This window comes from Sardina pilchardus, chromosome 10 (genome assembly GCF_963854185.1).
Source record: "Sardina pilchardus chromosome 10, fSarPil1.1, whole genome shotgun sequence".
NCBI classification, from domain to species: domain Eukaryota; kingdom Metazoa; phylum Chordata; class Actinopteri; order Clupeiformes; family Clupeidae; genus Sardina; species Sardina pilchardus.
In genome coordinates, this window is record NC_085003.1 from 3,244,258 (window position 1) to 3,272,150 (window position 27,893).

At 43.0% G+C, this 27,893-nt stretch overlaps 1 protein-coding gene across 2 annotated transcripts; it reads left to right on the forward strand.

The window, feature by feature from the left end:
- The first annotated feature begins 235 nt into the window (after positions 1–235).
- On the forward strand, positions 236–27,893 carry aass (aminoadipate-semialdehyde synthase). Of its 2 annotated transcripts, XR_009940474.1 has the most exons (25): positions 236–563; positions 1,479–1,749; positions 2,005–2,181; positions 2,577–2,661; positions 3,162–3,229; positions 3,456–3,602; positions 3,787–3,865; positions 3,998–4,125; positions 4,848–4,996; positions 6,118–6,240; positions 6,493–6,604; positions 6,857–6,916; positions 7,201–7,268; positions 9,948–10,069; positions 10,271–10,400; positions 10,733–10,843; positions 11,291–11,399; positions 14,400–14,540; positions 14,738–14,905; positions 15,161–15,256; positions 15,446–15,561; positions 15,682–15,770; positions 16,135–16,311; positions 16,401–18,262; positions 24,375–27,893. XR_009940474.1 is itself a non-coding variant. In XM_062548340.1 (24 exons), exons 2-24 carry the CDS (start codon positions 1,531–1,533, stop codon positions 16,517–16,519), a joined length of 2,793 nt encoding a protein of 930 aa, XP_062404324.1. In that variant the 5' UTR covers positions 236–563; positions 1,479–1,530; the 3' UTR covers positions 16,520–18,558. The 2 variants fall into 2 exon arrangements, 1 of the variants encoding a protein (XP_062404324.1); XM_062548340.1 differs by lacking the exon at positions 24,375–27,893 and having other exon boundaries at positions 16,401–18,558.

Below are 27,893 nucleotides of genomic sequence, written 5' to 3' on the forward strand. Positions count from 1 at the left end.
TGAGTAAAGACAAGACATTCATGCCACACAACGCCTATCATGTGATTAACATAGACAAAACAATGGACTCCTACAAGACATGAACATTTTACAGATATGCCAAAACAGAAAACACCTGTAAACCAAACACACCACGGGCACCACAGGTCGTCATAACATTGCGACGGATACGTCAAGGACAAGCAGCAAGAGGCCGATTCTCTTCTCGGAGTGGGATTGGTCGAAGCCTTTTGGAGAGGGCTTCAGTTTCGTCTGCTCTGACGCAAGATACTTTAGTTCTACAGCCGACTACAAGCAGCTACCTCGTTGTTTCACTCAATCACATATTTTTTTACTAATTACGGTTTGATTTCATATGGTCGCTGAATCCTACTTTGAAGAACGAACGCGGTGTTAAACACTGTTCACGTTGCCCCTGACATGTCACAGAAGTTCCAACGTTAATGTTAGAGTTGCGGTATCTGCCACACCATACAAACATTGCAGACAAACAAGCTAACGTTAGCAAGTTGGCGGAGTTCAGGCCACATCAACAGGGAAACTGAATTAAGTTTACCTCAAAGGTAGGAACATGTTTTCCTCTTGTTTGCAGAAATTGATTCCTGTTGTTTCCACCTGTTGATCCCTTTGCATGCATTGCCCAGTTCCTCAGACTGTAATGTACGCTAACTTAATTGCTTCAGCCTTGTGCAACGCCTCTGATTTGTTACGGCTTCATTTCCATCGATGTGCACTTGCCATGCGTAGAAAGTTATACAACTTTTTCGTTGCCACCTAACTTTATTTCTGCAGAATATCATCCTTGACCTTTGTTTCATTTTCGAATGATCTTGCCTTGAGTTGAACGATGATACTCCAGGTTCAAGGTTGTTTTAAAGACATTCTGGTGACATTTCTTTCCATGCAGGCTACCACATGTAATATCTCAAATACGTGTCTAATGTGATGAAACCTCAATAGTCACTATTGCCTTTAACAACTTAAATAATGCAACGTGAATGACCATTGTATTCATTTTTTACCAATGTGTGATATGATTATATGATTAATTGCTGCTGTAACATTTCCCTTTGGGGATGAATAAAGTAATCTTTCTGTCTCTATCTATCTATCTATCTATCTATCTATCTATCTATTTATCTATCTATCTATTTATCTATCTATCTATCTATCTATCTATCTATCTATCTATCTATCTATCTATCTATCTATCTATCTATCTATCTATCTATCTATCTATCTATCTATCTATCTATCTATCTATCTATCTATCTGTCTGTCTGGCTATCTGTCTATCTAATATGTTCCCAATTGACATGCACAACTGCATACATTTATAGAGGTCTGCATATTAAATCCTTACCTTAAATCCTCTTTCCGGGCAACTCTTTGTGCATGAACGACCTGTTTTGCTTGTTGTCTTTCATTTTTGCTCGACTATGATAATTGTCATCTGTTACCTGGTTATCTCTCACCAGCTCACAGGTACAGTGATAAGCATTACATACTTTGCTGTAAACTGGGGATACCATGTTACGACTCATTAGACCCCAGAACCAGAGCTTGAGGGGCTGGCATTGTAGTCAGAAGCGTTACAATCACCACAAATATGTGATGGCCATCCGCCGCGAGGACATCAATGTGTGGGAGCGCCGCGCCCCCCTCGCCCCACGCCATGTGAAGGAGATTACTGCCGTAGGGCACAAAGTGCTGGTGCAGCCCTCCAACAGACGGGCCATCCATGAGAAAGTGAGTTGATCAAGGCTGGAGGATTTGTACCAGAATCCCCTATCCGTTTGGAACTAGCATCTGAAAGTGTAACTGCAAGATTTACTAGTAGTTCATAAAGAATAGGCTATATGATGAGACCGTCCATATACGGATTTGGAATTGGACTAGACAGATTGCATTTCTACGCAATACAGTTGAATAAGATTGTCAGTGTACAGTGGTGAAGTGTTCTAGGTGCGTACTGACCTTCTGTGATGGTGGGGGTTTTCTTAGTACTACGAAAGAGCTGGGGCCGTCATCCAGGAGGACATCTCCGAGGCATCTCTCATCATCGGGGTCAAGAGACCACCTGAGGAGGGGGTGTACCCTCATAAGACATATGCCTTCTTCTCTCATACCATCAAAGCACAAGAGGCAAATATGGGCCTTCTTGATGACCTTCTCAAAAAGGTATGCTGCAGAATATCTGTCCAGACCTGGGCCTGCCATGGGAATAACTTTAAACACAGAACCAATAAGATTCAGTTAAACCTTTCATGATCATGGTGATTGACACTCATTTATAGAGGGTGTATGAAGAAATTCAGTTTTTGAATGTCTTATTTCTGTTTTAAATGCAAAGCACAAGAATAGTGTATCTACTTTATGTGACAGTTATAACTCCAATATTAATTGGGCATTAAATTAAACAGTAGTGTTGATAGTCCATAGTGTTTCTGTAAGCGATTATTGTAAGAAGATATTGTTGTTAGAGGGAGGGTTAAAGATCACAGATTTTGGTTTTAAGTCAAGATTTATTTTGAATCTATTTTGATGTGGCACACACTGCACTTCGACTCGTCTAGGAAGTCCGCCTGATTGACTATGAGAAGATGGTGGATCCCAACGGCTTCCGTATTGTTGCCTTTGGTCAGTGGGCAGGTGTAGCAGGTAGGCAGTGTTAACTTTGCCGTTGTTGAGAAAAATATGCACAATATGCAGGTTTTTACAATGTTAAGGTAAGTTTTGTTTGCATGTAGTTTTATAGTTAAGTTGTAGATTTACAGGCTGACAAAATCACAAACATATCATGGAGTTTGAACTGAAATCCAGGAGGCTAATATACAGTGGGTTACTCTTTTTTTTTCGATTAAGGCACTACAATCAATTCTCAAAAGATGATTTTATATTCCTCTTTTTTGTCAACTTTAGCATGGGTTCAAATACTTACTGAACCCACTGTATAATAAACAGTTCAGAGATTTTAACATAATTATCTTTGTTCATGTATGCCAGACAAATGTGCAAAGGCATGTCACATTTTTGTCATAATATTTTCTCATTGAACACAAGCATTTTTCAATCTGATGATGCACATCCTCACTGAGCAAGTGTGTTTGGGCCTGTTCCACATCCATATCCATATGGTGTTCACTCTCCTTTGTCGGCAGGTATGATTAATATCCTACATGGCCTAGGACTGCGCTTCCTTGCCTTGGGACATCACACACCGTTTATGGTAGAGGCTTTGTCACTTTATTCTTAACTTCAATAGTTTCAACTGCTTCACAGAATTGCTTGCCAAATACATTTTGGCTTATAAAGACCCAAATGTACTATTCTGTACAATTTTGTCAAAATCAGTCACAAGTTCTGGGGAGTTCCTAAACCTAAAAGTTATTTATTACCAAGAACTGTTGTGTCACTATTGTGTCTTATCTCAATCCTGTGTCCTATTTCAACAGCATATTGGGATGGCACACAACTACAGAAATGTCAGTCAGGCCGTACAGGCAGTGAGAGACTGTGGGTACGAGATCTCTCTTGGCCTCATGCCCAAGTCTATTGGCCCTCTTACCTTTGTCTTTACTGGAACAGGCAATGTCTCCAAGGTGAAGTATAAGAACCACACAGAGCACACACTGGCATCCATCTCTTTTGGTTGTGATTTTGTCGAAATGTTATGTATATGGGATTTTTCATCTATATGCAAGATACATTGAAGATTACTGAAAAAAATGTTTGATGTTGCGATAGATTTTAAGCCACTCTTCATCACAACTTTTCTCATTATAGGGTGCACAAGAAATCCTTAACGAGCTTCCCTGTGAATATGTGGAGCCCCATGAATTGAAGGACGTTTCTTTATCAGGAGGTACAGAGTGATTTTCCATTTTCCATATTCAATAAGTGCTCAAAATTCTCTCTATTGTTGGTTTTAGAAGTTGTGGGAAATGAAATGTGAATGGTGCTCAGTTTGTGGTTTTTTGACTCTGTTTGATTTCAGACATGACAAAAGTGTATGCCACTGTTCTCAGTCGCCACCATCACCTGATCAGGAAAAGCGATGCCCTTTATGACCCACTGGAATATGAGCATCACCCCGAGCGCTACACCTCCCACTTCAGAGTCAGCGTGAGTAGCTCTGCTGGCCACACTTCCACCTGCTGCCGCCACTCATGTGCTCTTGACAATCTATTGGCCGGGCCAGTTTCAGGCCTCTCTTGGCGTGAGCTGATTGGCTCAGTGTCTGCAGCACGTCCACAGGAGAGAGTGGCAGTGAGGTCAAGCCACATGGTTTTGTGGAGTCAAATGAGGCAACCATTTTAAACCAAGTGCACATGTGGGGTATTACGGGGCCTTCCAAGTCCTCTTTCCTATTTTCCCTTGTTTTTGTCTTTCCTTGTGTAATCTTGTTAGTGTTTGTGCTTTGAGAAGAAGTTCACAAACAGAACTCTGTCCACTGATATTCTGTGTTTAACTTAACCGTAAAAATCTTTTTATCGCATCAGGCATTTTTGGACATTTATTGTTCAAGGTGTGAAGAGCACCTTAGCACCTTAGCAACACTTGTGCAGCACCTTAGTGTATACTTTTATGCAGCAAGCCTTGATTCCTTGTAATTAGTTGAAGGGCTGGAATACTGCCATTTCCAGATTATACACACTTGTTAGTGCTGTATTACTTTGCATGGCTATTTCAGTGTTTTCTTTGGTGACTTATTATTTATTCATTTATTCTTTGTCTTTAACTTTAAGATGAGGTGGAAGACAATTGGAGCACAGTAGGCTTGGCACTATGAAGGTGACTTGTTGCACCTCTAAAACGCATTGTTCTCCTGTGGTCTGTTTCCTCAGGTGGCCCCATATGCCACGTGTCTGATAAATGGGATCTACTGGGACCCTCATACCCCCAGGTTGCTCCGCCGGCTTGATGCCCAGAGGCTCATGCGACCCATCAAGCCCTCTGCCCATGCCACTGAGGGCTCACCTGGGCTGCCCCACAAGTGAGCCACATGCCCCTCTCCAGTCCTTATTTACACCCTCTGATCTGAGTTCTAACCTGTGACCCACAATGACCCCTTCATGGATATGAAACAGCCTTATGTATCGTTTTATGTAGAATATTATGTGAACTGTTTTGTCAGGGTTTCTTGCCATTTATCCAGTTTACGATAGGGAAGATGTAACTATGTTCTGCCCAAGGTCAGGGTAGTTTTAGCCAGGTCATACCAAACCCTCGTATTATTATCGTACGTAATGCTGTAGGGAAATGAAAATTGAGCGGAAGCTTACGGAGGGCTATGCCAGGCTAGGGTAGTTTACTGTATGTAGACACAGTAGTAGTCCAACACTATTGAGTTTGTCCATAGGTCAGAGAGTAAGAACATTGCTGCTCAGTGAGATAGCCTTATCCTCTGTAGTGTTTAAACTAGACCCCTGCTCAAACATGACCTTGTGGACTAGAGCTAGATTGTGTGTCGTTTGTGGACATTGTAAATCTTGCCATGAACTTCAACTTTCCCTTCAGGGCCGTTTCCTGCATGTTTGTTATGATTCATGCACAATTGCTGACACTTTCCTCAACCTTGGACTAATATGAATTCTAGCTTCCCGGTATCTTTATAAAGCTCTACACCATACATTCTTTTTCCAATCATCAGACCACAGAAAACAAAACTTAAATTACGTATTTAAATGTAGTAATGTAATCATATCAATAATGATAATGATGTCTGTCTCAGCACCATATCAGTGGGTCTGATTAGTGTATAGTTTATAGCTATGCATAGATACCCACTGATTAATTTCCACCCATCACAACGGACGTACAGTTGGCTTTCTTTGTCTTTGTCCTTGCCCTATTCCTCTGTGCATTATGCCATTGGGATAGAGAATTTTGTATTATTTGTTGAAAGAATTATTTTCAGTGTGATAGCCATTTATTGCCATTATCTGAATGTTCTCATTATAGCAAGCACGATGTCTGTCTCAACATATTAATTGACCATAGGAACAGATGAGTATGTCTGCACGGGTGCCAATTTGTGGCCAAGATGTGAGTGCAAATGAGAAGCGTAGCCGTGTGAGTAGCAGTGTGAGTAGCCATGTTTGCTCTGGCCCACAGGCTGCTGGCCATCTGTGACATCTCGGCAGACACAGGAGGCTCCATCGAGTTCATGACTGAGTGCACCACCATTGATAAGCCATTCTGTATGTATGACGCAGACCAACATATAGACCACGACAGGTACAAAACACACACACCCAGCCCATACACCCTAATCAACACTAATCAATTTATTTCCCACTTCCTGACAACTACTAGGTTCAATATTTCAGATATTTGTTCTGCTTCAATCTGTTTTTCTCACAACTGTGTTGCCAAAATGTATCATTTTCAATGTTGTTATCATTTCTGGTAGAGTTGGATGTTGATGGATGCCTTTGTTGTACCCTCTCCTTGACATTGTTCTTCTGGCTTAATCCTTACTCTTGGCAGCGTGGAAGGCAACGGCATCCTCATGTGCTCCATTGATAACTTACCTGCTCAAATGCCTATTGAGGCCACAGAGTACTTTGGAGACCGATTGTTCCCCTACATTTGGGAGATGGTAAGACAAAGACTGGGTAAGACACACCATGAAGTGTGAATATTTGTCTGAGCTTCCTGATTGGCTTTTATGTATGTGTGCACTTAAAGAAGCCTTCAGTTGGGTTGCCCGGTAAAGAGGGTTGTTTTGAGCAGCAGACTATAGTGTTTCTGTGTCTTTGTCGCCACCCTTTGTTTTGTATTCTCCGACTCCATGTTTTGTGCTTTTCTTGAGATGTTCCTTCATGTCCTTTGCCTGGTTTTGTTCTAACAGCTGCCTTCAGATGCAACTAGACCACTTGATGAAGAGGACTTTTCCCCACAAGTGAAAGACGTAAGTGAGTCATTTGTGCTCAGTTTGTTGGTAGAAACCTGCAATCGTTGGACTTTATGCTGTTTCCAGTTTTCCCAACTTTATACACACACCATGCATTTTGGTCATCTATGCCCTCTCAGTACTTCAGTAACAAATATGACCGAACTCATTAAAATCCCATTGATGAAATGACAGTGGGATTGTTAAATTCCTGCTGGTCTCCTAACCAGACTGGGGACATCTTAACTCTGCATAAGCCATTTTTATAATATGTGACATTTCATTTTTTGTTGTTGTTACAGGCAGTGATAACAACTAACGGGAAACTAGCTCCGAAGTTTGAATACATTGAGAAACTTAGAGAAAGAAGGTAAGGTTTGATCTTTTTAACCCTGGATTGTGAAATTAATACATACTTGTTTCAGTATGCTGTAGTTAAAATATATATATTTAGAAAATGCTTGGTATTTTGTTTATTAAAGAATGTCTTTTTACTATTCAAAAAGTGTTTGATTCAAAAAGAAAGCTTGATGTTTTCCTTTGTATTTCTAAGTTACTTTTGGTCAATGTTGACAAAGAAATTTAATAAAATTGCTTTGGAAATGGTACTTGTCACCTCATGGATGAGTGTGACTTTTCTAAGGATGATATCTCTACAGATTGCGTATCAGGTAAAGCATTTTGCTTTTGACCACTAGCTTGTCGAGCACAAAACCACAGAATGTATTACCACGTAGAATAAAAATATTTCTATAACTATTTATAGACACAGTTAATGGAAGCTTCAGCATATGTAGATTGCATGACTAATGATGGTTGAAATAACTCTTGGATCCCTTCCCAAATGTGCTTCCTTTGAGCCAGTGTGCATCTAGGCTAGTGATCTGCAGTAAATAGTGTCCTCGTGTCTCATGGAGGAGCTGTTTGATGCCCTCCACTGTAGCCTTTGAGCAGCCGGGCAGCGCTGCAGTAGGGAGCCCTCACTAACCCCTGACCTTGTTGTTTTCCTGCACAGTGCAGTCATGGTGTGGTGGTGTGCCAACCTTCCCCTCACCCTCTGCCAGGCTAACATGTTGCATGGCTAGCACACGGCATCGCTGAGACACCACGTCTATCTGCTCTCTTGTGGGTAGATCGTCTCTCACTCTCTCCCAATGTCGCCATCACCTTCTTCCATCCACTACTTTTTTCAACAATCAATCACGCAATCATCCCATCAAGCAATATTCACTTGTATTCACTCATTTCTGCCCTCGATATGCCCTCCAGACTGCTTTAAAGCAGTTAACATGGCTCTCTGTCTGTCTAATCAATTGCATCATAATTGCACTCATAAGTCTAATCAACATGCTAACATGCTATTATCAATCACAGCGATATCTCATGTTTCAGCTTAACCCAGTCTGAGACATACTAATTAGTGACTAGTGATCCATGCAGACTTTTTTCACCTTGGCTCATCCATGTGCATGTTATATATGTAGTCTAAATCTGCAGGAGGACATCTACGTTGGTCCCATTTCTGTCTTTTAAGGCTGCTATGGTAGATCAATAGCTTGTTGTTCAGACGCATTGACATGATCTACTGTGCGCAAGTTTTATTGTCTGTTGCATGTACCTAATTTACTTGATCTAGAAAAGGATGAAGGATTAAAAAAAAAAATACTTTAAATTGACTAACAACAGTTGTTAGCTCCTTTTTATATTTTATTTTTACAATATGTGTTATCATTTTGATAAGTTACAATCTGCATGACATTTCAGTTCTCCCGTAGAATGAGCTTGAATTGTAGTAATTTCAGTGTCACCTTCAAAGGTACCAATTCTAATATATTTTTTTATTGTGGACCCCAAAGTATACTGTATACATGCATACATACCCTCCACGTTTATTGGCGCCCCTGGTAAATATGTGTGAAAAGATGTTTACTTAACACAAAATCAAGTTTCTCTCAGTGTGCTGATCTGAATTCCATAGGAAACCAGTGGGGTGAGCTTAAGAGGAGAATGCACAGGAGGAATCTTGATTGTCCAAAGATATTCTGCAAAGAGGAATGCTCTAAAATTCCCTGCTTTGTATTCTCCAACTTTATGAGATTTCATAGAAGACTAAGAGCTCTTTTATTGGCAAAGGGAGACTTTACAAGGAGATACAGGGATGCCTGTATTTGACATGTTGATTATGTTGTTTTTTATGTGTTATATATGTTACATATGTTATGTTGTTTCTCCTAAGAACGAATTTGCTTCCCTTCACAATTAGTTTTTTCACTGTGAAAAGCTGATTTTTGATCTCCTCTTTATCGTGGGTGCCAGTAGATGTTGAGGGTGCTGTGTAATGCGCACAGTTCTATCTGCATGCATACTTCCAGTGCAGACTAGATTTCCAAAGAGCTCCAGTCTGTGATTGGGGACTTAGTGCTCCGCTGGTGCACAGGTGCCATGTCAGATCCAATTAAGCCCAGGCACGCGTGATAGGCTGCTGGGGACTCAGTGCACAGAGTCTGGCTGTGAATTGCTGATCTGGCAGCCCCTGCATTAGAGGGGGGATTTAGATGCCACTGCTGTTAATGATCTGTGATCAGTCTCTAGCCGCAGTGCTGAGCTAAATGACTGGAGGCCTAGAGCTGAAGCTGATTCTGAGACTGGTGCTGTTTCATGAGGGATTCAGCGAGTCATTTCATGAGGGTGTTCATGCTCATGCCATGTTCAGCTTTGCTTCTCTGTAATTCAAGTTTTGATCAGATCATCGACTGCATTTGTTGCATTTTCCATCACTTATTCATGATCCATATAACTGGGCACAAATCCATTGCCTGCTATAATTGTGTGTGTGATCTATGTAAAAAAGGTGTAGTGTTGTAATTGTAAGGTATAATCTTGTGAAGTAATTCTGGTTTTGTTTTTTTCTGATAATAGTAACTTGTGATCCTTGATGATTTTATAAAATTGTACCTTGGAACCATAATGGGCTTCATAAAATCATAAAACTTGGATGGGTTTTCCATTTGGTCATTGCTGTATAAGTGAACTGTGTGATGTCTTGCAGGGAATCGGAGCAGATCCTGAAGAAAGGCGGAATGAAGCGAGTTCTGTTGCTGGGCTCCGGATATGTGTCTGGACCGGTCATTGAGTACCTGACCCGGAACCCTGGCACTCAGGTCACCGTAGGTAAGAGATCTCTCTTTATCTGCACAATGGTTTACTGCCACTTGAATGAGAGGCAGGCGGTTACTCTGCTCTCCTAGTTCCTCAGTTGTGTTGTGTCAACCCTTGTGTTGTAATGCCCCTAAAAGGAGTTCCTTCTCTTTGGTCTGCATGTGTTGTGTGTTGTGTGTTGTGTGTGGCTGCTCTGTGTGGTTGTGCTGGCAGCCTCGGTGCTGCTGAGCCAGGCGGAGGAGCTGGCCAGTAAATACCCCAACACCATCCCCGTCATGCTGGACGTGACCAGCCAGGAGGGCCACATGGAGTCCCTCATCAAAGACCATGACCTGGTGATCAGGTAGCAGAGCACTGCTAACAACAGCTTACATTAGTCAAATTCAAAGACTGACTGATTGAGTCAGATGAGTAATAACTGTACTAATGGAAATAACATTGACAATATTCTATATTGCCGAAAGTGTATATTAACAACTAAAATGTTTGAGTTGACAAGATTAAATTATGAATGGAGATCCGAGTTCAGTTTAATGTACAGAACTCTAAGATCTTTGTCCAAGCTTTGTTAGTGATTGTATAAATGTTCTTCTCTTACTAAATGCTGTCCTGTAGTATTCTTTGAAATAATTCAAGACGTGTATGGACTGAACCTTCATCTGTGTGTGTGTGCAGTATGCTGCCGTATGGGTATCACCCGGTTGTGGCCAAGCACTGCATCAAGAAGAAGGTGAACCTGGTCACCGCCAGCTACCTGAGCCCAGCCATGAAGGAGCTGCAGCAGAGGTACAGCCACGCCCAGTCTGCGTCAGCTACACACCTCCTCACAGCCAGTCCCCCCCTCCTCTCTGGGCATGCTCTCACCATCGCCCGTAGTGCTGTCTGAGTCCCAACACACTGTGCACCAGGAGATAGCTTGGGGCATGCTCATGTGAGCGTGTCTGCTGTTAACGCAAGGTAACCGTGTCCTGTACGGTGCCCATGGAACACCATTCTGTACAGTTGGCACTTAAGCATTAAGCCAGTCAACTCCGTAGTTTACGCTGATTTTAGAACAAAGGGGGGGTTATGTCTAAAAGAAACCCTGTAGCTGTTCTAAAATCAGCGTAAACTACTTGACTTGAGTGGCTTCTTGCTTAATTCCACCACAAGTGTCAACTGTACGGAATGGTGTTCCACCCTGGGCACAGTATGGAATAGCTTACGTTAGTGATTGGTGGTGTTGTGTTCTAGTGCTGAGGAGGCTGGGATCACCATAGTGAATGAGATGGGACTGGACCCTGGCATCGACCACATGCTGGCTATGGAGTGCATTGACCAGGCCAAGGCAGACGGAGCCACTGTAGGTACCGTGTGTGAGCATGCGCCCTAGTCTGTGGGAGTACATATGGGGATTACGTTACTGTGTTTGTTCACACCTAGCCATGACCCTACACCGTTTTTGGCTGTGTGTGAGTATGTTGGCTGTCTGAGATGACTGAATGATGCTGTGTACAGTTGGCATATTGACTGCAGACTCGCCATATTGACTTTCCATGTGTTCCCCTGTATGTTCATTTCTCCCCCACAGCTTCCACTACCACACAACACATTCTGTCTGGTCCTATAGCTCTAACAGGAAGTTCCAACCACACAACACATTCTGTCTGGTCCTATAGACCTCTGAAGTTCGCCCACAAAAAGGATCCAAAGCTACCATCTTTGCCCATATAAGGAGATCCGGGAGTTAATTGAAGCTAACTGCCTATGGCAAGTTGCATTGTAAGTTAGCTCTGGGGTAGCAAAGATCAAAGTGTGCCATCTTCACCTACCGAAGATCACAGTATCCACTAGACGGCAGTGGACAAAACTGCGTAGCGAAAAACGTCTGCATTTCCAATGTCATCATCCCCGCGAGAGTTTAACAGGTGCGATAATTGAAAATCCCCATGTTATTTTTCCATAGAAAAAATCTCAAGATACCTGAACTCCTTATTTGGGCAAAGATGGTAGCTGTATTGTAGGCGAACTTCAGAGGTCTATAGCTCTAACAGGAAGTTCCAACCACACAACACATACCGTCTGTTCCTATAGCTCGAACAGGAAGTTCCAACCACACAACACATAAGGTCTGTTCCTAAAGCTCAAGGCCCGTATTCACAAAGCATTTTATCTTACTCCTAAATCGCACTAAAAGATTTTAGCTACGAGTTTTCCCTTAAAAGTTATTCACTAAGCCTCTCAGAGTCAGACCTTCTCATCGTAAGGAAAAAAGACAACTCCTAAGATAGGAGCTCTGTTGCTATGGTTGACGTCCTTTCTCATGCTCAAGCTTAATTGGCTGATGATTTTAACGCGGGAATGATGGCAACCGCCCCTACGATGACAAGTGACAGGTCTTAGCTGGTGAGAATGTGTGCGCTATTTATTTACTGTGAAAGATGATGAATAAATAGGCCTAGCCTAAACGATTAGAGAGTAAGACAAAGCAAATAGCCTTGTAGTGGTTTTTCCTATTTTGTCCAATTTCAATTGACCACTGGTGGCTGAGCTAGAGTGTCTGACCCACTTGTCCAAGGAGAATAAAAGTTCTTGAAAGTTCATGAAAATAAGGATGGCAAAGATAAACTAAAGATTCAACTGGGCAGCTTCTCCCTGAGCTTCTGTGCTGTGCTTTGTTCGAAGACTGTAGCTTCCTGCTCTGGTCACGCCCTCCAGGTAGCATCACCTGCCTATATGGATTAAAGGTCCAGCCACTAGAGGGAGGTGACTCAGAAAGACAGACATGGGGTGCTTCTCAAAGTCAAGGATTGCTCCTTCCAAGCCACTTTTTCAAGGACGTTACGTCATCAAATCTCGTCAAGCACTGTTCCAAAGTCAAGGATGCTTTCAAATTCTAGCAAGCACTGAGTCCTTCGTTCTGAGAATTTCGGAGAATTTTGGAGGATGCATCGATGGATCCTCGGAGTGAAGAAATAACCCACAATCCTTTGCGTATGAACAATTAGAAATTTTCTGACGGTGCGGTTTAAAGAAAAAAGAGAGAGAGGGAGATGAAAAGTAGATGCAAAGAAGCAGTGCGTGTTAATGTAGGCTAAATATGATTTATCAAGTGTTCTGTTAATGCCATCGTATATTTGCTCAGGCATTTATCAAGTTATTGTGCATATTCATCATAAATGCATATGTCAATGTGCATGAACAAGTTGTGATAGACTTGCTATTAATTTATCTCAGAATTTCGCCCAATACGAACTTTGTAGAAGTTTAACATTACCGTTGCTGTTGCCAGTTATCGGTATAACATTCCATTGACACTAACATAATTATAAACTACAGATTGTGATATGTGTAGACCAAGTCGAATGTGGAAATACTGTAGGCTACTCCAAAACGTTTATTTAGAGGAAAGTGCAGCTGCAGTTGTCGGAACTCCTGTAAAAGCAGCACAATTTCCACGGTTCTAATTAAGCGCGCAGCCGGAACCGTGCACAATTGACGTGCACTTCCACACTCGCTAGGCTGTTCCATTGCATGCGATCTTGATGGCTGGAGGGGGTACTGGGAAGGTGTGTAGCCTTGTCTCTCTAGCACTCGACTTGAAAGAAAGCATTCTATCAAGGACGAGCTCTTGACTTTGAGAAATACCCATGGACACGGCACAAAGTAAATAAATGATTTTGGCTCCTTCAAGTCCGGCCCCTAAATGTTTTAGGCTTAGCATAAAACAATTACTATTTTTAATATTAAAGGAAACAATATACTTCTTAAGTGTAAAGAAAGAAAGACCTACAGTAGCATAATGAAATACACTACAGATTGAATCAGTATTTGCAACATGTTTTAAATTAATCTGTATGAAAAAACGTACATTCGCATGATTTACAATGATATGTTAGAGACATTTAGTTTACATGCAATGATAGTTTTGGTTGTTGTTATTGCATCCCTTAGTATGCACAAATATTCCCTTGCGATTGAGAGCCCGTTACCGCATATCATTTCAAAACATCACGATGTGAAATGCCACAAAAAGCGGCTTAGGATTGTTTGTGAATAGGTCTTTATAGAATAGGAGTTAGGAGTCCTCTCGACAACTTTTAAGCTGTCCCAGACTTTGGTACTACAGGTGCTTAGGTGCTTAGGAGTCCTAAAGTAACGAACGACACGCCCATTACTTTTAGAAGTTTCTCTTAAATTCGAGTTTCCAGTTTGGAGCTACTTTTAGCCTTAAAATTCTTTGTGAGTACGGTCCCAGGTCCTGAACAGGATTTATTCCCCTTGCTGTGCTCACTCAAGGAAAAGCATTCCAACATCAGCCGGTCCTTTGTTTGTCTACTATGTGCACATGTCTGTGTTCCAGGTGGAATACTACACCTCCTTCTGTGGGGGTCTGCCGGCCCCAGAGTGCTCAGACAACCCGCTGCGCTACAAGTTCAGCTGGAGCCCCTACGGCGTCCTCCTCAACACCATCAGCCCAGCCATCTTCCTCAAGGACAATGAGGTACAGCACACGGCTGATACAGCAGCCACCCAACACATTGACAACGCAAAGACTTAGGTCACACAACAAGTGGTATTGTGCTATTGTGGAATTGAAGGCATCCATGATACTGGTGGGGTGGGGTGGGGTGGGGTGTCGCTTGAGAGCAATGTGAGATGGTCCCAGCGCGTTCTCTCTGTCCCCTCTGTGCTGCTCAGGTGATCACTGTGCCAGCAGGAGGCTCCCTGATGGAGTCCACCGTGCCCATGGACTTCTTGCCGGGCTTCAGCCTGGAGGGCTTCCCCAACCGCGACAGCACCAAGTACGCCGAGCCCTACGGCATCCAGGCCGCCCACACGCTCATCAGGGGGACGCTGCGCTTCAGGGTGAGCCAGCCCTCCCCTCTGCTCCGGCCCTGCAGCTCAGACTGGACATTGTAGTGGTCTAGGGGACTGGACATTGTAATGGGTCAATCATAATCCCAAGTGGTAGTGATTTTAATGAGCTGTTAGTGTGTATGTGTGTGTCGGGGGGGGGGGGGACTTGTCCATGGGGATAAGAAATTGTAATGTGTATCAAGAAAAATCCTGATCCAAGTGGTAGTGATTGAATTCAACTGTGTGTGTGTGTTTGTTGTGCAGGGCTTCACGCGGGCGATGAGTGGGTTTGTGAAGCTGGGCCTGATCAACACAGAGCCGTGCCCCATGCTGCACCACACGGCTGTGCCCGTGTCCTGGGTAGGGAGCCCATGATACTGACCTCAGAACAGGCTGACAGGGACTCGGGCAACACACCACTGACTCTGTGTAACATCTCTTGGTGATGTGGCCCAGCCTGCTCTGTTACTACTGTAGTAACTGGGTTTGCTGTGAAGGTGTTCTGAAGGAGTCTTACATGATGGTCTCACTTTGTGTTCCCTCCAACAGAGAGCCCTGCTGTGCCAGCAGATCGGCCTGCCCTCGTCCGTTGGGGATGACGCCTTTCAGGAGGCCGTGTACGAGCGCATCGACAAGGACGACTTCCGCATGGAAATGTTGAAATGGTGAGAGCCCGGCTGAAAGACAGTGAAGAAATATCCCGTTCTGTTTCTTGTGTAGTCTTTACAGGCACTAGCATCCAAAGCACCCGAGGCCCTTGACTGGTTGACTGTTTGCTTGCTCAGGTTTGGGATGCTAAGTGAAGAGGCAGTGCCCCATGCTGACAGCATCCTGGGAGCAGTGGCTAAGCACCTGGAGGCCAGGCTGGCTTTTGGTGAGCACTTCCTCTAAAGCCTCCAACTGATCTCACATGGACATCACAAATCATCACTGCATGTCTTTGTTCACTTCAATCATTTACTCTGCCTTGTTTTACGGCACACTTTTCTAGAATTTTTTTGTGTAACTTTCTGTTCCCATGGTTATGGGAACTCCGCAGACACTTTCATTTAGTATATGAAAATAAGGTTTACAGCGTGTCTAAAAAAAGTTAATAAAATCATATTGAAGTTGAAGTTTCCATGAGAAGTAGAAGTATAATTTCTCTTTTTCACCATTCTCATCCCTATTCTATTCTTTGCCAATCTAAGTCAACTCCCATACAGTGTGACATTCCTCCCTGTGCTCCCTCTCCCCAGACAAGGGCGAGCGAGACATGATCATCATGAGAAACGACGTGGGCATCAGGCACTCTTCAGGAGAGCTGGAGACCAAGCACATCGGCCTGGTGGTGTACGGCGAGCCCAGCGGCTTCTCTGCCATGGCTAAAACAGTGGGCTATCCGGCTGCCATCGCTGCTCAGATGGTTCTTAATGGTCAGTGATCTTGTTTACACACTTGCTCTGATGGAAGTGCTGGGTAGTGTTGATCTGTCATCTTACTGCATTGCTTCTCATTTGTACAGGTGAAATCACAACAAAAGGGCTTGTGGTGCCGATGACCAAGGACATCTACGGTCCTGTTCTCACCAGACTGAAGGAGGAGGGCCTCCAGTTCACCACCAAGAGCACCCTCATAGAGTAACCCAGTGGGAAGCCACTCTCATTAACACACATGTCCACATCAAAGGGAGAGACCGACCACACGCCCAGCATATTGCTCCTTTCACCACACCGCCTATCCACACAGCCAGATAAGAGCGCTCTATGTCAGCCTTATCCCTCTAGGGAACTCCCACATATTCATCTCCTCATTTCCATGCTGCCTTCTTTGAGTTTCCCCCAAACAGACAAATAGAAAAGACAGACCTGTATCACAGGGCACTAGAGACAGCAGAATAGCTGGCACACCTGGAGACTGACAAACAGCTTTGCAGAATTTAGTCCGTCTGATTAGAGGGATACAACCAGAAAACATTGATTTTGCGTTTCACTACAAGTACGCTTCCAGTGATGAACACGGGTCATATTTATAAAATTAATATTTAAGCCTTTTGAGTCAAAGTCAAATCCAGATACCACTTGTCAATTAAAATACAGTGTACATTCTTTATCAAATACTGTTCAAAGGAGAAATCCAGCGATTTTTCACATTGATCTCTGTTTCTCGAGGTCATCGAGTACTGTCTGTACGGAAAAAAAAGAAAACAATCAGTTTTACCGAACTCGAGCTGCTAGTTCCAACAGCCAAAGTAACCAGGCAGCTACTGTGCAGTACTCTGTGCCCTTGAGAAACGAAGATCTGTGTGAAAAATGGCTAGATTTCTCCTTTAAGAAGACATTAAATAGGATTTATACTAGTGGCCCTGTTTTATTAACCCAGCAGATCTGATTAACATACAGTAAGATAGCAAGATGTCAAGTCCCTGTTGAGCAGGCGTTTCAGTTTGACATTCATTTGACCTTTTCCAAATGAATGTCTACAGATCACATATGTCTGTGTCTTTGTATTTTGTCGGGGGAAATTCTCCAAGTTCTCTGAATATTTTTTAAGGTCAAAAACTCAAGCTCACAGTGTTTGTGCTAAGAGATTTTAAAGCAAAGCTCTTTAGATTTATCTGAAGTAGATTCAGAATAAGTATTTTTGACACCATATTAGAATTTACAATTAAAATGAATTTCAAGCATTTGAAACTTTTTACAATGTAAAATATCATTGGATCGTGTTATATGGTGAATATGTGGGATAAATTTTATGTTTTTCATTGTATTAACCATTTAAACTCTTGTATTAACCATTTACTATAGCTGACTTATAGAATGAACTTTAGGTGCCATCCTGGCTTTAGGAATGTGAAGATAGCCAGAACCCTTGCTGTGGCAATGTGAGGATGGTGGCCCCTTGGTGACCCCATGAAACACAAACATGGTTTAGGTTGATGAGTTCTTGTAAACATCCTTATCTCTGTTAATCACCAGGTGGTTAAAGACTCACTAAAGTGATCTAGTGATTTTCCATGTGTGTGTGTGTTAGGAGTATAAGAACTGACTTCACCCACAGATGTGTGGGCTTGTTACTTTGACTTCGTGTGGGTAACATGCTCCCGGTATCGTGAATAAAGCTGCAGTCTCACACCAGTTGTCTTGGAATAATTTTGACCACATATTTGGCGACGAGGATGGGATTACCTATCTCTGAGGCATAGCGAGGAGGACCAACGGCGCAGGACCCAACAATACCAGCTGGAGGGAGATCTCTTTGTGATCTTGGGAGAAGGCCGTCAACAGCAACCAATACTGCTCAGCGGCACCCAGCCTGGCCAGAGGGAATCCTCCTGTGACTCGGATACGGTAACACCCGTGTTTGGTGGTCACAGACAACTTGGTGGTGAGTCCCTGATTTTACATTCTTTTAAGCCTGTAAAATAGGGTGATTGTGTACACGGGTTCTGCCTAGATAGAGGTAGAACGTTTTCCTGCCAGTGATAGTGGTAGTGGGTTTACTGCCTATGCGTAGGTAGTGGGTGCACATTTTTCCTGCCAGTGATAGTGGTAGTGGGTCTGCTGCCTATGAGTAGGTGGTGAGTGCACATTTTCCTGCCAGTGATAGTGGTAGTGGGTTTGCTGTCTATGCGTAGACAGTGGTTGAGTACTCTGATATTTCCTGCCAGATATAGTGGTAGTGGCCGTGCTGTCTATGAGTAGCCAGTGCAACCGGTTATGCGCATTGTGTGTTTTGGGTTTTTGTGTGTTTTGAGTGTTTGTGTGTTTTGTACTTTGGGTATCTGCTTGGATTGTCATCACATGTTGTTGGTTTTACTCTGATCTTAGGCGTAAGGCAATTGGCATAATAAAAATATCAAGGGGACACTGAAATGGGGAGTAGTAACAGCAAAGCTAGTAACCCTAGGAGGTTAGAGAGCCCTGGGTGTCTGAGGGACATGTGTAGAAGATATGGACCTGACTGTGTAGATGAGAAAGTACTAAGTAAGTGGAATAGGTGGACTGAAGGGAAATTTCCTTTATCAGGAGTGTTGAGCATAGAAAAGCTAAGTGAATGTAGGGCTATGATGGAAAGTAAGGTTAGACCTTTTAAACCAGAGTTATTTGGGCAATGGGAAAAAGAAGCGATGGATAGAGAAGGGCAGAGAAGACAAGCGAAGGAGCAGAGGGAAAGACAAGTTTGTAAAGAAGAGAGAGGGGTAAGGGCTGCCCAGATGACAACAGACTCGGAAGCAGATGTATATGTGCAGAAGAGTGAGCCAGAACCAACAGCCCCACCTGCTACACGGTTCAAGCCTCCCAACTATGATGATACTTGGGCCATGGTGTATCCACCACTCCCACAGCTACTTCCACCTCCGCCACCCTTGCCACAGCTACAGCCACCTTTGCCTCAGCCTACCCCAGTACTGTATACTCCCCAACCCGCACAACTAGTGCCTGCTGCAGAGGCCCCTCTCCCCAAACTAGCACAGACTCCCCGCCAACGACCAGAAAGACAGAATAAAGGGGCAGGTGTTGATAGATTGCGCTATGAGCAGGATGGAGTGAAGTGGGGCAGACGTGTCTTGTCTCTTGATGACACCGATGAAGACACAGATACATATGTCTCAGCTAGCTCAGATTTTCCTACTGAAGCCTTCCAAGCCCCAATCATTCACATGCCTGGTCACAATGGACAATTAGTCAGTGTGGTTAGACCATGGCTTCCTGAAGAAATGAAATCAGTGTCAACAGCTCTCCCAAAGCCAGAAGAGGGCATAGAGGCATTCATAGAAGCAGTCAAACGCATGGACAGAATTTATAGACCCACCACAGCTGAAGCGGCTGCTATATTGTCAAAAAAGTGTGCCCCACATTGGTTACAGTTAAGAGAACAAATGCCCCTTGATATAGATCGTACTGCCCCTGCTGTGCCTGCTAATCATCCAGCAGTTGCAATACCATCAGGTGAAGACAGATACCAACAAGCGTTGGCTGATGTGTTTACTGCTCTGAGGACTTGTTATACAGCCACTGAGGATTGGACTAAAATGGCCATCACTCAAGGTTCAAAGGAAACAGCTAGAGAGTTCTTGGGAAGAGTAGCACAAGCAGTGACTAAGCACGGGGGAGGGACCACCAATGCAGCACAGAAGGAAGCGTTGACCAGACAGTATTTCATCCTAGGTGGGAGAAAGGATCTCATGGACTATGTTAAGAATCACCTTGTTACTTGGAGCACTGCGGCTCCGAATGAACTGTTGCAATATGCTGAAAATTGTGAGAGACTTAAAGAGAAGAGTGATCAAAAGAAGCAGGATGACTTTCATGATGCAGCGCTCAGTTTCTACCAAAGCAGTGTGCAGAGAGGGGGAGGCTCCAGGGGCAGAGGAGGAGGTGGTAACGGGGGGAGAGGCGGACAGGGAGTAAGTGGTGGATATGGACGTGGTCGAGGGGCTGAGACGTGGGACAACAGCAGGGAATGTTGGGATTGTGGAAGAATGGGCCATTTTGCACGCCAGTGCAACAGGGCAAATCAGGGACAGCACTGGGGTCACCCATCACAGCAGCGCTCTCAACCCCCTGTCTGGTCACAGCACAACAAGGCTGAATAGGACAGGGCGGACTTGGAACAGGGGGCGCCGGGACCCCGTGGTGACACTTCTGATTTACAGCTTGGACTGTTTCCTCAACTCACTCTGAATGCTACAGCACAGCCCAAACTCTCTCTTTTCTTGAATGGCGATATTTTTTCTTTTTTGGTTGATACAGGGGCAGATATTAGCACGTTGGGAAAGAAGGATAGTTGTAAGTTTGAAACGATGAAAAGTACTAGAGTAGTGAATGTTACAGGAGCGTCAGGTCAGTTAATAGCAGAGCCAGTTTCTAACCCTTTGGTAGTTCAATATGAAGATTATGCATTAGAACACCCATTCCTCCTCAGCAGTGTTTGCCCGGAAAATTTACTGGGCCGAGACTTAATGTGTAAACTACAGCTTACTATTTCACTCACACATAATGGGGTGGGATTAGAGGGTCCTACATCTTTGTTTTGTCAGATAACATGCCCAACTTGGATAGGGTACGAATGCACACAGCCTAGTGTAGTATTAACTTCACCAGTCTCGGTCCAGGGAGATAAGGCAACTCCAGAGTACTTGCAATGTGTGATGTCATCCTTTCAGGATAACCCGGAACCGGAATATGTTGAAAAATGGTACCAAGTAGGACATAGTGTTAAGACTATTTCCATAGCCGGCATTATTACAACTAAAAGCTACGCTGCAGCTGTAGTAGACCTGTCACCTGGTCTGACATCTTTGTTTGCAAACTCGAATTCTTATCCCCATGTGCCTTTGGAAAAAACACAAGGGGAATGGTGTGATTGTGGACCAATAGTTAAGGCATGTGTGCATGCAAAAGATTGGGTGCCTATTGAACACACCCCTGGCGTGTTTTATTCATCCTCACAAGAGGCATATTTTTTCCAAAAGTGGAGCTCTTTAACTGTCACTCCTGTGCAGAGACATCTGTTTGTAAAGCCAGAACCTTCCTCGGTACAACAGGAGGAGTGGATGACTCTGACTGCTGAGGAAAAAGCTAAACTTCTATCAGCAGTACCTGAGACATTATGGGCAAAGGATAGCTATGATTTTGGGACTTTATCTACTGCTCAGCCAATAACTGTACAGGCTAAAACATCACATTATCCGTCCAAAACCCAGTATCCACTATCAAAAGAAGCTGAACTGGGGATAGAACCAACATTTAAGGCATTGCTTAAGAGAGGAGCTATTGTTCCATGCCCCACCTCACCTTGCAACACACCAATCCTCCCTATCAAGAAGCCTGATAACACTTGGAGATTTGTCCAAGATTTACGACTTGTTAATGAGGCAGTTCAGCCAAGACATCCCATTGTGCCTAATCCTTGCACTATCCTGTCAACTTTGCCACCAGATACAACATGGTTCACAGTCATTGACATTAAAAATGCATACTTTACAATTAGAGTGGATCCCTCTAGTCAATTTTGGTTTGCGTTTACTTTTAAAGGACAACGTTATACATGGACACGCCTTCCTCAAGGGTACACAGAGTCACCATCAGTCTTCAATGAAGCTCTGGTATCCTGCCTTTCACAATTTATTTCGCCAGCCAATAGTACAATTATCTCTTATGTCGATGATGTTTTAATTGCGAGTCCATCGAAAGAGGCGTGTCAGATTGACACTGTGGCAATCTTAACATTTCTGGCCAATGTGGGACTTAAAGTCTCCAAACAAAAGTTGCAACTCTGTCAGGAGAGAGTTAAGTATTTGGGTCACATACTCACTCCTGGCTGTCGGGCCCTAGATGCATCTCGCATCTCAGCTATAACTGCTTGTCCTAGACCCAAGACAAAGCAGCAACTGTTGCGTTTCCTAGGAATGGTTGGCTACTGCCGTGCATGGATTTTAACTTATACAGAAAGAGCACAGGCTCTTCAAGCTTGTGCAAATACCTGTAAACAATTGACTGACGAACTGACTTGGACTGACGACTGTGATAAAGCTTTTGTTGACCTTAAACAAGCATTAGTGTCAGCCCCAGCTCTGGGGTTGCCTAATTATGACCTACCCTTCCACTTGTTTGTGTGTGAGAAAGCAGGGTACATGTCGGGGGTGTTATGTCAACAACATGGGGGTCAGCACAGACCAGTGGCTTACTTATCTAAGCAATTAGATCCTGTAGCAAGAGGAATGATTCCTTGTTTGAAGTCTGTAGCAGCAGCTGCCAGTGGGGTGTTAGCTTGTGCTGACATTGTGTTGTTGCATCCACTCACTGTACATGTCCCACATGAAGTACACTCACTGCTTCTACAAGCAAAAACTGCACATCTTACACCGGCACGTCTCCTGACATATCAGCATGTGTTATTAACTCTTACTCATGTAACCCTTGCACGTTGTACAACACTTAATCCAGCAACTCTATTGCCAACAGCAGATGATGGTGATTTGCATGATTGCTGTGAGGTTGTCTCTATTTGTACTAAACCTCGCCCTGACATTTCTGAAACACCTTTATCAAATCCTGACCTAATCTTGTTTGTTGATGGATCATCTAAGCGTTTGGAGTCCGGAGAGGTAGGGACTGGTTACTCTGTAGTGAATCAATTTGAAGTGGTTGAATCTCACTCCCTCCCAGGTTCTTTTTCTGCTCAAGCAGCTGAACTAATAGCCTTATATAGAGCATGTATTTTGGCTAAAGGAAAATCTGTTTGCATTTATACTGATAGTCGGTATACTTGGGGAATTGTACATGACCATGGTGCAATTTGGAAAGAAAGAGGTTTTCTTACGGCAACAGGCAAACCTTTACAGCACAAAGATTTGATAGCACTATTGCTGGATGCCATTTTGCTCCCTGCAGCTGTGGCAGTTGTAAAATGTGCAGCCCACACCGCCAATAAAGATGTTATCAGCGTGGGCAATGGTAGGGCAGACGCGGCAGCTAAAAGAGCCGCGCAGGGGGGAGTGGGAGTGACCAAAATACCACCTGAATTTTTGAAATCAGAGAACACAGTGCATTCCTTTTTGAATTTACAAATACCAGATGTAGTGACATCTGAGGAGGCTTTAAAGGAAGCACAGAAAGCATCAGATAATAAAGAAAAACGGAAATGGAAGAATTGTAAGGAAAATACGCATGGTTTGTGGGTACATACCCCAACAGGCAGGCCGGTTCTTACAAAGTCTTGTTTTCACATTATCGCTAAACTATCACATGGTTTAGACCATGCAAATGCTAATGCTATGACACAGGCAGTAGAGAAAATCTATTTTGCACCAGGATTCACTACAGTAGCAACCATGTATTGTGCGAGGTGCATGACATGCTTAAAATTCAATGTTGCACCCACAATGAGAGTAAAGGAAGGACATCACCCACCACCTCAAGGCCCATTTGAGCACATTATGATGGATTTCATTCAATTAACCAAATGTAGAGGATATGAATATTGTTTGGTGATAGTTGACATGTTCTCCAAATGGCCTGAATGTTATCCAGTCAAGCATGCAAATGCTTTATCAGTAGCTAAGGCTTTAATGAGAGATGTTGTGCCTCGATGGGGAGTTCCCAAGAAACTGACCTCAGATAATGGAGCACATTTTGTGAATAGGATTATTAAAATGCTGTCAGAGAAATTGCAAATTGACTTCAGAACCCATTGTGCGTATCATCCACAAAGTGCGGGTGCTGTTGAGAGAACTAATTCAATGTTGAAAGCAAAATTGACTAAGATTACAGTGTCAACAGGACTGGATTGGGTGACAGCTCTTCCTTTAGCTCTTCTCTACCTCAGAGGCCGTTCATCAAGATCTACAGGGTTTAGCCCTTTTGAGATTTTGACCGGACGTCCCTTGCCGGCTCCAGGGTTACCACACCCACCTAACCTAGAGGATGTAGATAGAACAATGATGAGTTACATGCGAGAACTGATTGCTGCTCTATCTTCTGTTTCTCAACAGGTGGCGTCGGCCCTTCCACAAAATTTCCAGAGGACACACCCAGTTGAGCCAGGAGCGTGGGTACTCATCAAAGATTTGAGAAGGAAACATTGGAATCAGGAACGCTGGAGAGGACCTTTTGAAGTACTACTATCTACACCTACAGCCGTAAGGATTGCGGAAAGAGACACTTGGGTCCATTTGTCACACTGCAGAGTGGTGAAGGATCCAGAACACTACATGGACTGAACTGAATATCATAACCAACAAGTGGTGGTACGAGAGGATTGACAAACATTGCTTGCAGGCTGAAGAATACAGACATTAAAGGAGACTACTAAAATTCATTAGCACCATATACAATAGTTTGTCTCAGTTTAGCTAGATAAACGTTACAAGTTTGTTATTTTTGTTTAATTTTATTTGGACAGTAACCTGAGGAGGGCCTAAAAAACCCAAGTCAGCTCTGCTGTTGAAGATTAGGATTAGGTTTTATTTTTGGTTTTGAATAACTGAGAGAACAGAAAATGTTGGTGTTACTGTTGCTTATTATTCACCTAAGGGTTATATCAGCCTCCCTCAGGGAAGAAGTTTGTGGTAGCAATAAAGCCTGCGAGTTAGCCTTCCGTGCCAAAACAACGTTAACAGGAAATAATGATACATGTTGGGTATGTCAAGAAAAAGCTTTTCAGATGCGTGTGTTTCCCTACAGGACATTTCAGGACTCAGTTTGTGCTGCTGCTCGACTATGTACCAGCCCTCAGTGTCTTTCAGAAGTGGGGTTAGAAAACATAGAAAAATTCCTGCATGGCTCATCTTTGAATATCATGTTAACCTTAATGGATTCAGTATGGTTAAATGAAACAAGAGAAGGGTCGAAGAGAAAGTTAGGATGGATTAATTCAGATGTAAATGCAAAGTATAGCAACTATTGGCCTGTTCCGAGCACAAAGGGTCAAGCTACGCCTCAAGCAGCAAAACCTTATACTGTTTGCAATAATAGTGGATTTCCTTTAAGGGAGTCTGGATGGAACCTTGAAACTACACAGGTGTCAGTTACTAAAGGATTTGTGTGCTTATCTGTTAAGTCCCCCAAAGAAGATAACATCATTAGGAAACAATTAGGACATAGTAAATGCCAATATTATCTCAAAGCAATGTATGATCAACCAGACTCTTCTGCCACACAGAGTGAACCTGGTATTTGGCTAGGAGGAAATTATTTTCCTCTAGTGAGGTATAGCAGTGTTCCAAGTCCAAACTTCAATTTTGCGCTTCCCATGGGCATGTATTGGGTATGTGGTAAAATGGCATATTCTTACTGGCCTACAAATGCTGTAGGAACGTGTTACATAGCTGCTATTGCGCCGACAATTTGGATTTTACAGGAAAAACAGTCTAATCAACAACATTCTACTGAACATCCCCATAGAGAGAAAAGAGAGATGTCTTATACTTCAGGAGGTATGAGTAAATGGAAAGGATATGTTATAGCAGATCCATGGACGGGACAGGGAAATACTGTGGGTTTGACTTTTTCTTTGTGGGGTGGTGTAGTGGCAGCATTACAGAAAATCAATGGCCTAGCTTATCACCTGCAAAGTCTAGCAAATGAAACAGCATTTGCACTGTCTATGTTAAATGAAGAAGTAAGAGCTATGCGAACTGAACTTATAGCCCATAGAATGGCCTTAGATTTGCTGTTAGCTGAGCAAGGTGGTCTGTGTCAGGTGGTGGAGACCTCATGTTGCTTTTTAGTGCCCGATGAGTATAACAATGTCACCCAATACGTTGAAGGTATAAGAAAGGCTATGCCTGATCCTCCACCACTTTCAGCTTTTGATATGTTCCTTGAAGATTTTGAAACAAGATTTGGTACAACTGCCTCCAAAATCCTGACGATGATGTTAAAAATTGGATTACCTTTCCTTGTCCCTGTGGTGATTTTCCTTGTGATACTTTTTATAGGGAAGTTCATATTAGCTTGTGTCATTAGAGCTCTGAACAAACGGACCACAGTGGCAAGTTATGTTAATGCGAGTAAACCTCACAAAAAGAATTACAGGTCTCAAGGCTTCGGGCCAACTGGACCTTATGAAGATATCTTTCCATTCAGAGAAGTGCCGAATATTGAAATAGAGGAAACATGTTAGTAACAGAAGTGTAAAATGAGTCTGACCCTGTTTTAAATACCTGGTTTATTTTTTATTTTTTATTTTCTTGTGTTTTCTTTTCCATTTGTAATATGGATTTAAAACGTCAATAATCACATAGCCATAGAAAGTAACTTGTTACTATGTTTTTCAATGTGATTAACTCTTATAGCCAATTGTAATGTTGATTCATGTAGTTGCATATATATCATTGTATTAGGGATGTAGCTTCATAGCTCCACAGGGGGGAATATGTGGGATAAATTTTATGTTTTTCATTGTATTAACCATTTAAACTCTTGTATTAACCATTTACTATAGCTGACTTATAGAATGAACTTTAGGTGCCATCCTGGCTTTAGGAATGTGAAGATAGCCAGAACCCTTGCTGTGGCAATGTGAGGATGGTGGCCCCTTGGTGACCCCATGAAACACAAACATGGTTTAGGTTGATGAGTTCTTGTAAACATCCTTATCTCTGTTAATCACCAGGTGGTTAAAGACTCACTAAAGTGATCTAGTGATTTTCCATGTGTGTGTGTGTTAGGAGTATAAGAACTGACTTCACCCACAGATGTGTGGGCTTGTTACTTTGACTTCGTGTGGGTAACATGCTCCCGGTATCGTGAATAAAGCTGCAGTCTCACACCAGTTGTCTTGGAATAATTTTGACCACAATAACTAGTGGCATAAGCAGCTGTTCTTCTTGGCACCCAGCCTTTGTTAACCCTTTCCATGTTTCTGAGCACTTTATGCAATAATGACGGTTAGAACAACCATGTGTTCCCACAGAGATGTGAAATAAAAAATCACAGAATGTTGACACTGGAAATGTCAGACTGGTCACATACAGTTCTGGGGAAAAAATGAAGAGACCACTGCACGGATTTCTGATGTCACCCTACAGTTGCCAAGTGACATTTGAATAAGTTGACGGTCGCACTGTATTTAAATTTGCAATGATCTCTTCATTTTGAATATGACTGTCAACTCATTCGAATGACATTAGAAAAATGTGCAGTGGTCTCTTCATTATATCCAGAGCTGTACGTATTGTCAGGGGGGTGAATGGATGTAGACATGACTGGTCATGAGCATGAAACTGTAAAAGTATTTTCTTTTTGTAAAGCATAGTGTGTCCCACTAGACTGTGATGGGCCAGATGAAATGGCCATTAGCAAGACAACAATGCAGCAGAGGGTCCCTCCTTTATCACACTGAAAGTTCCCTCACAAGGCCACGGTGGCCATCTGCCATTATGCTCATTATTGCAACAAGTACAATAGTCCCTCTTACTACTGCTGTTATTCAAGGTGTTGACAATTGGTCATTTGCAATCTATCATAAGTGTTTAGTGAAATGTATAAATAAAGTATTTATATTTGGA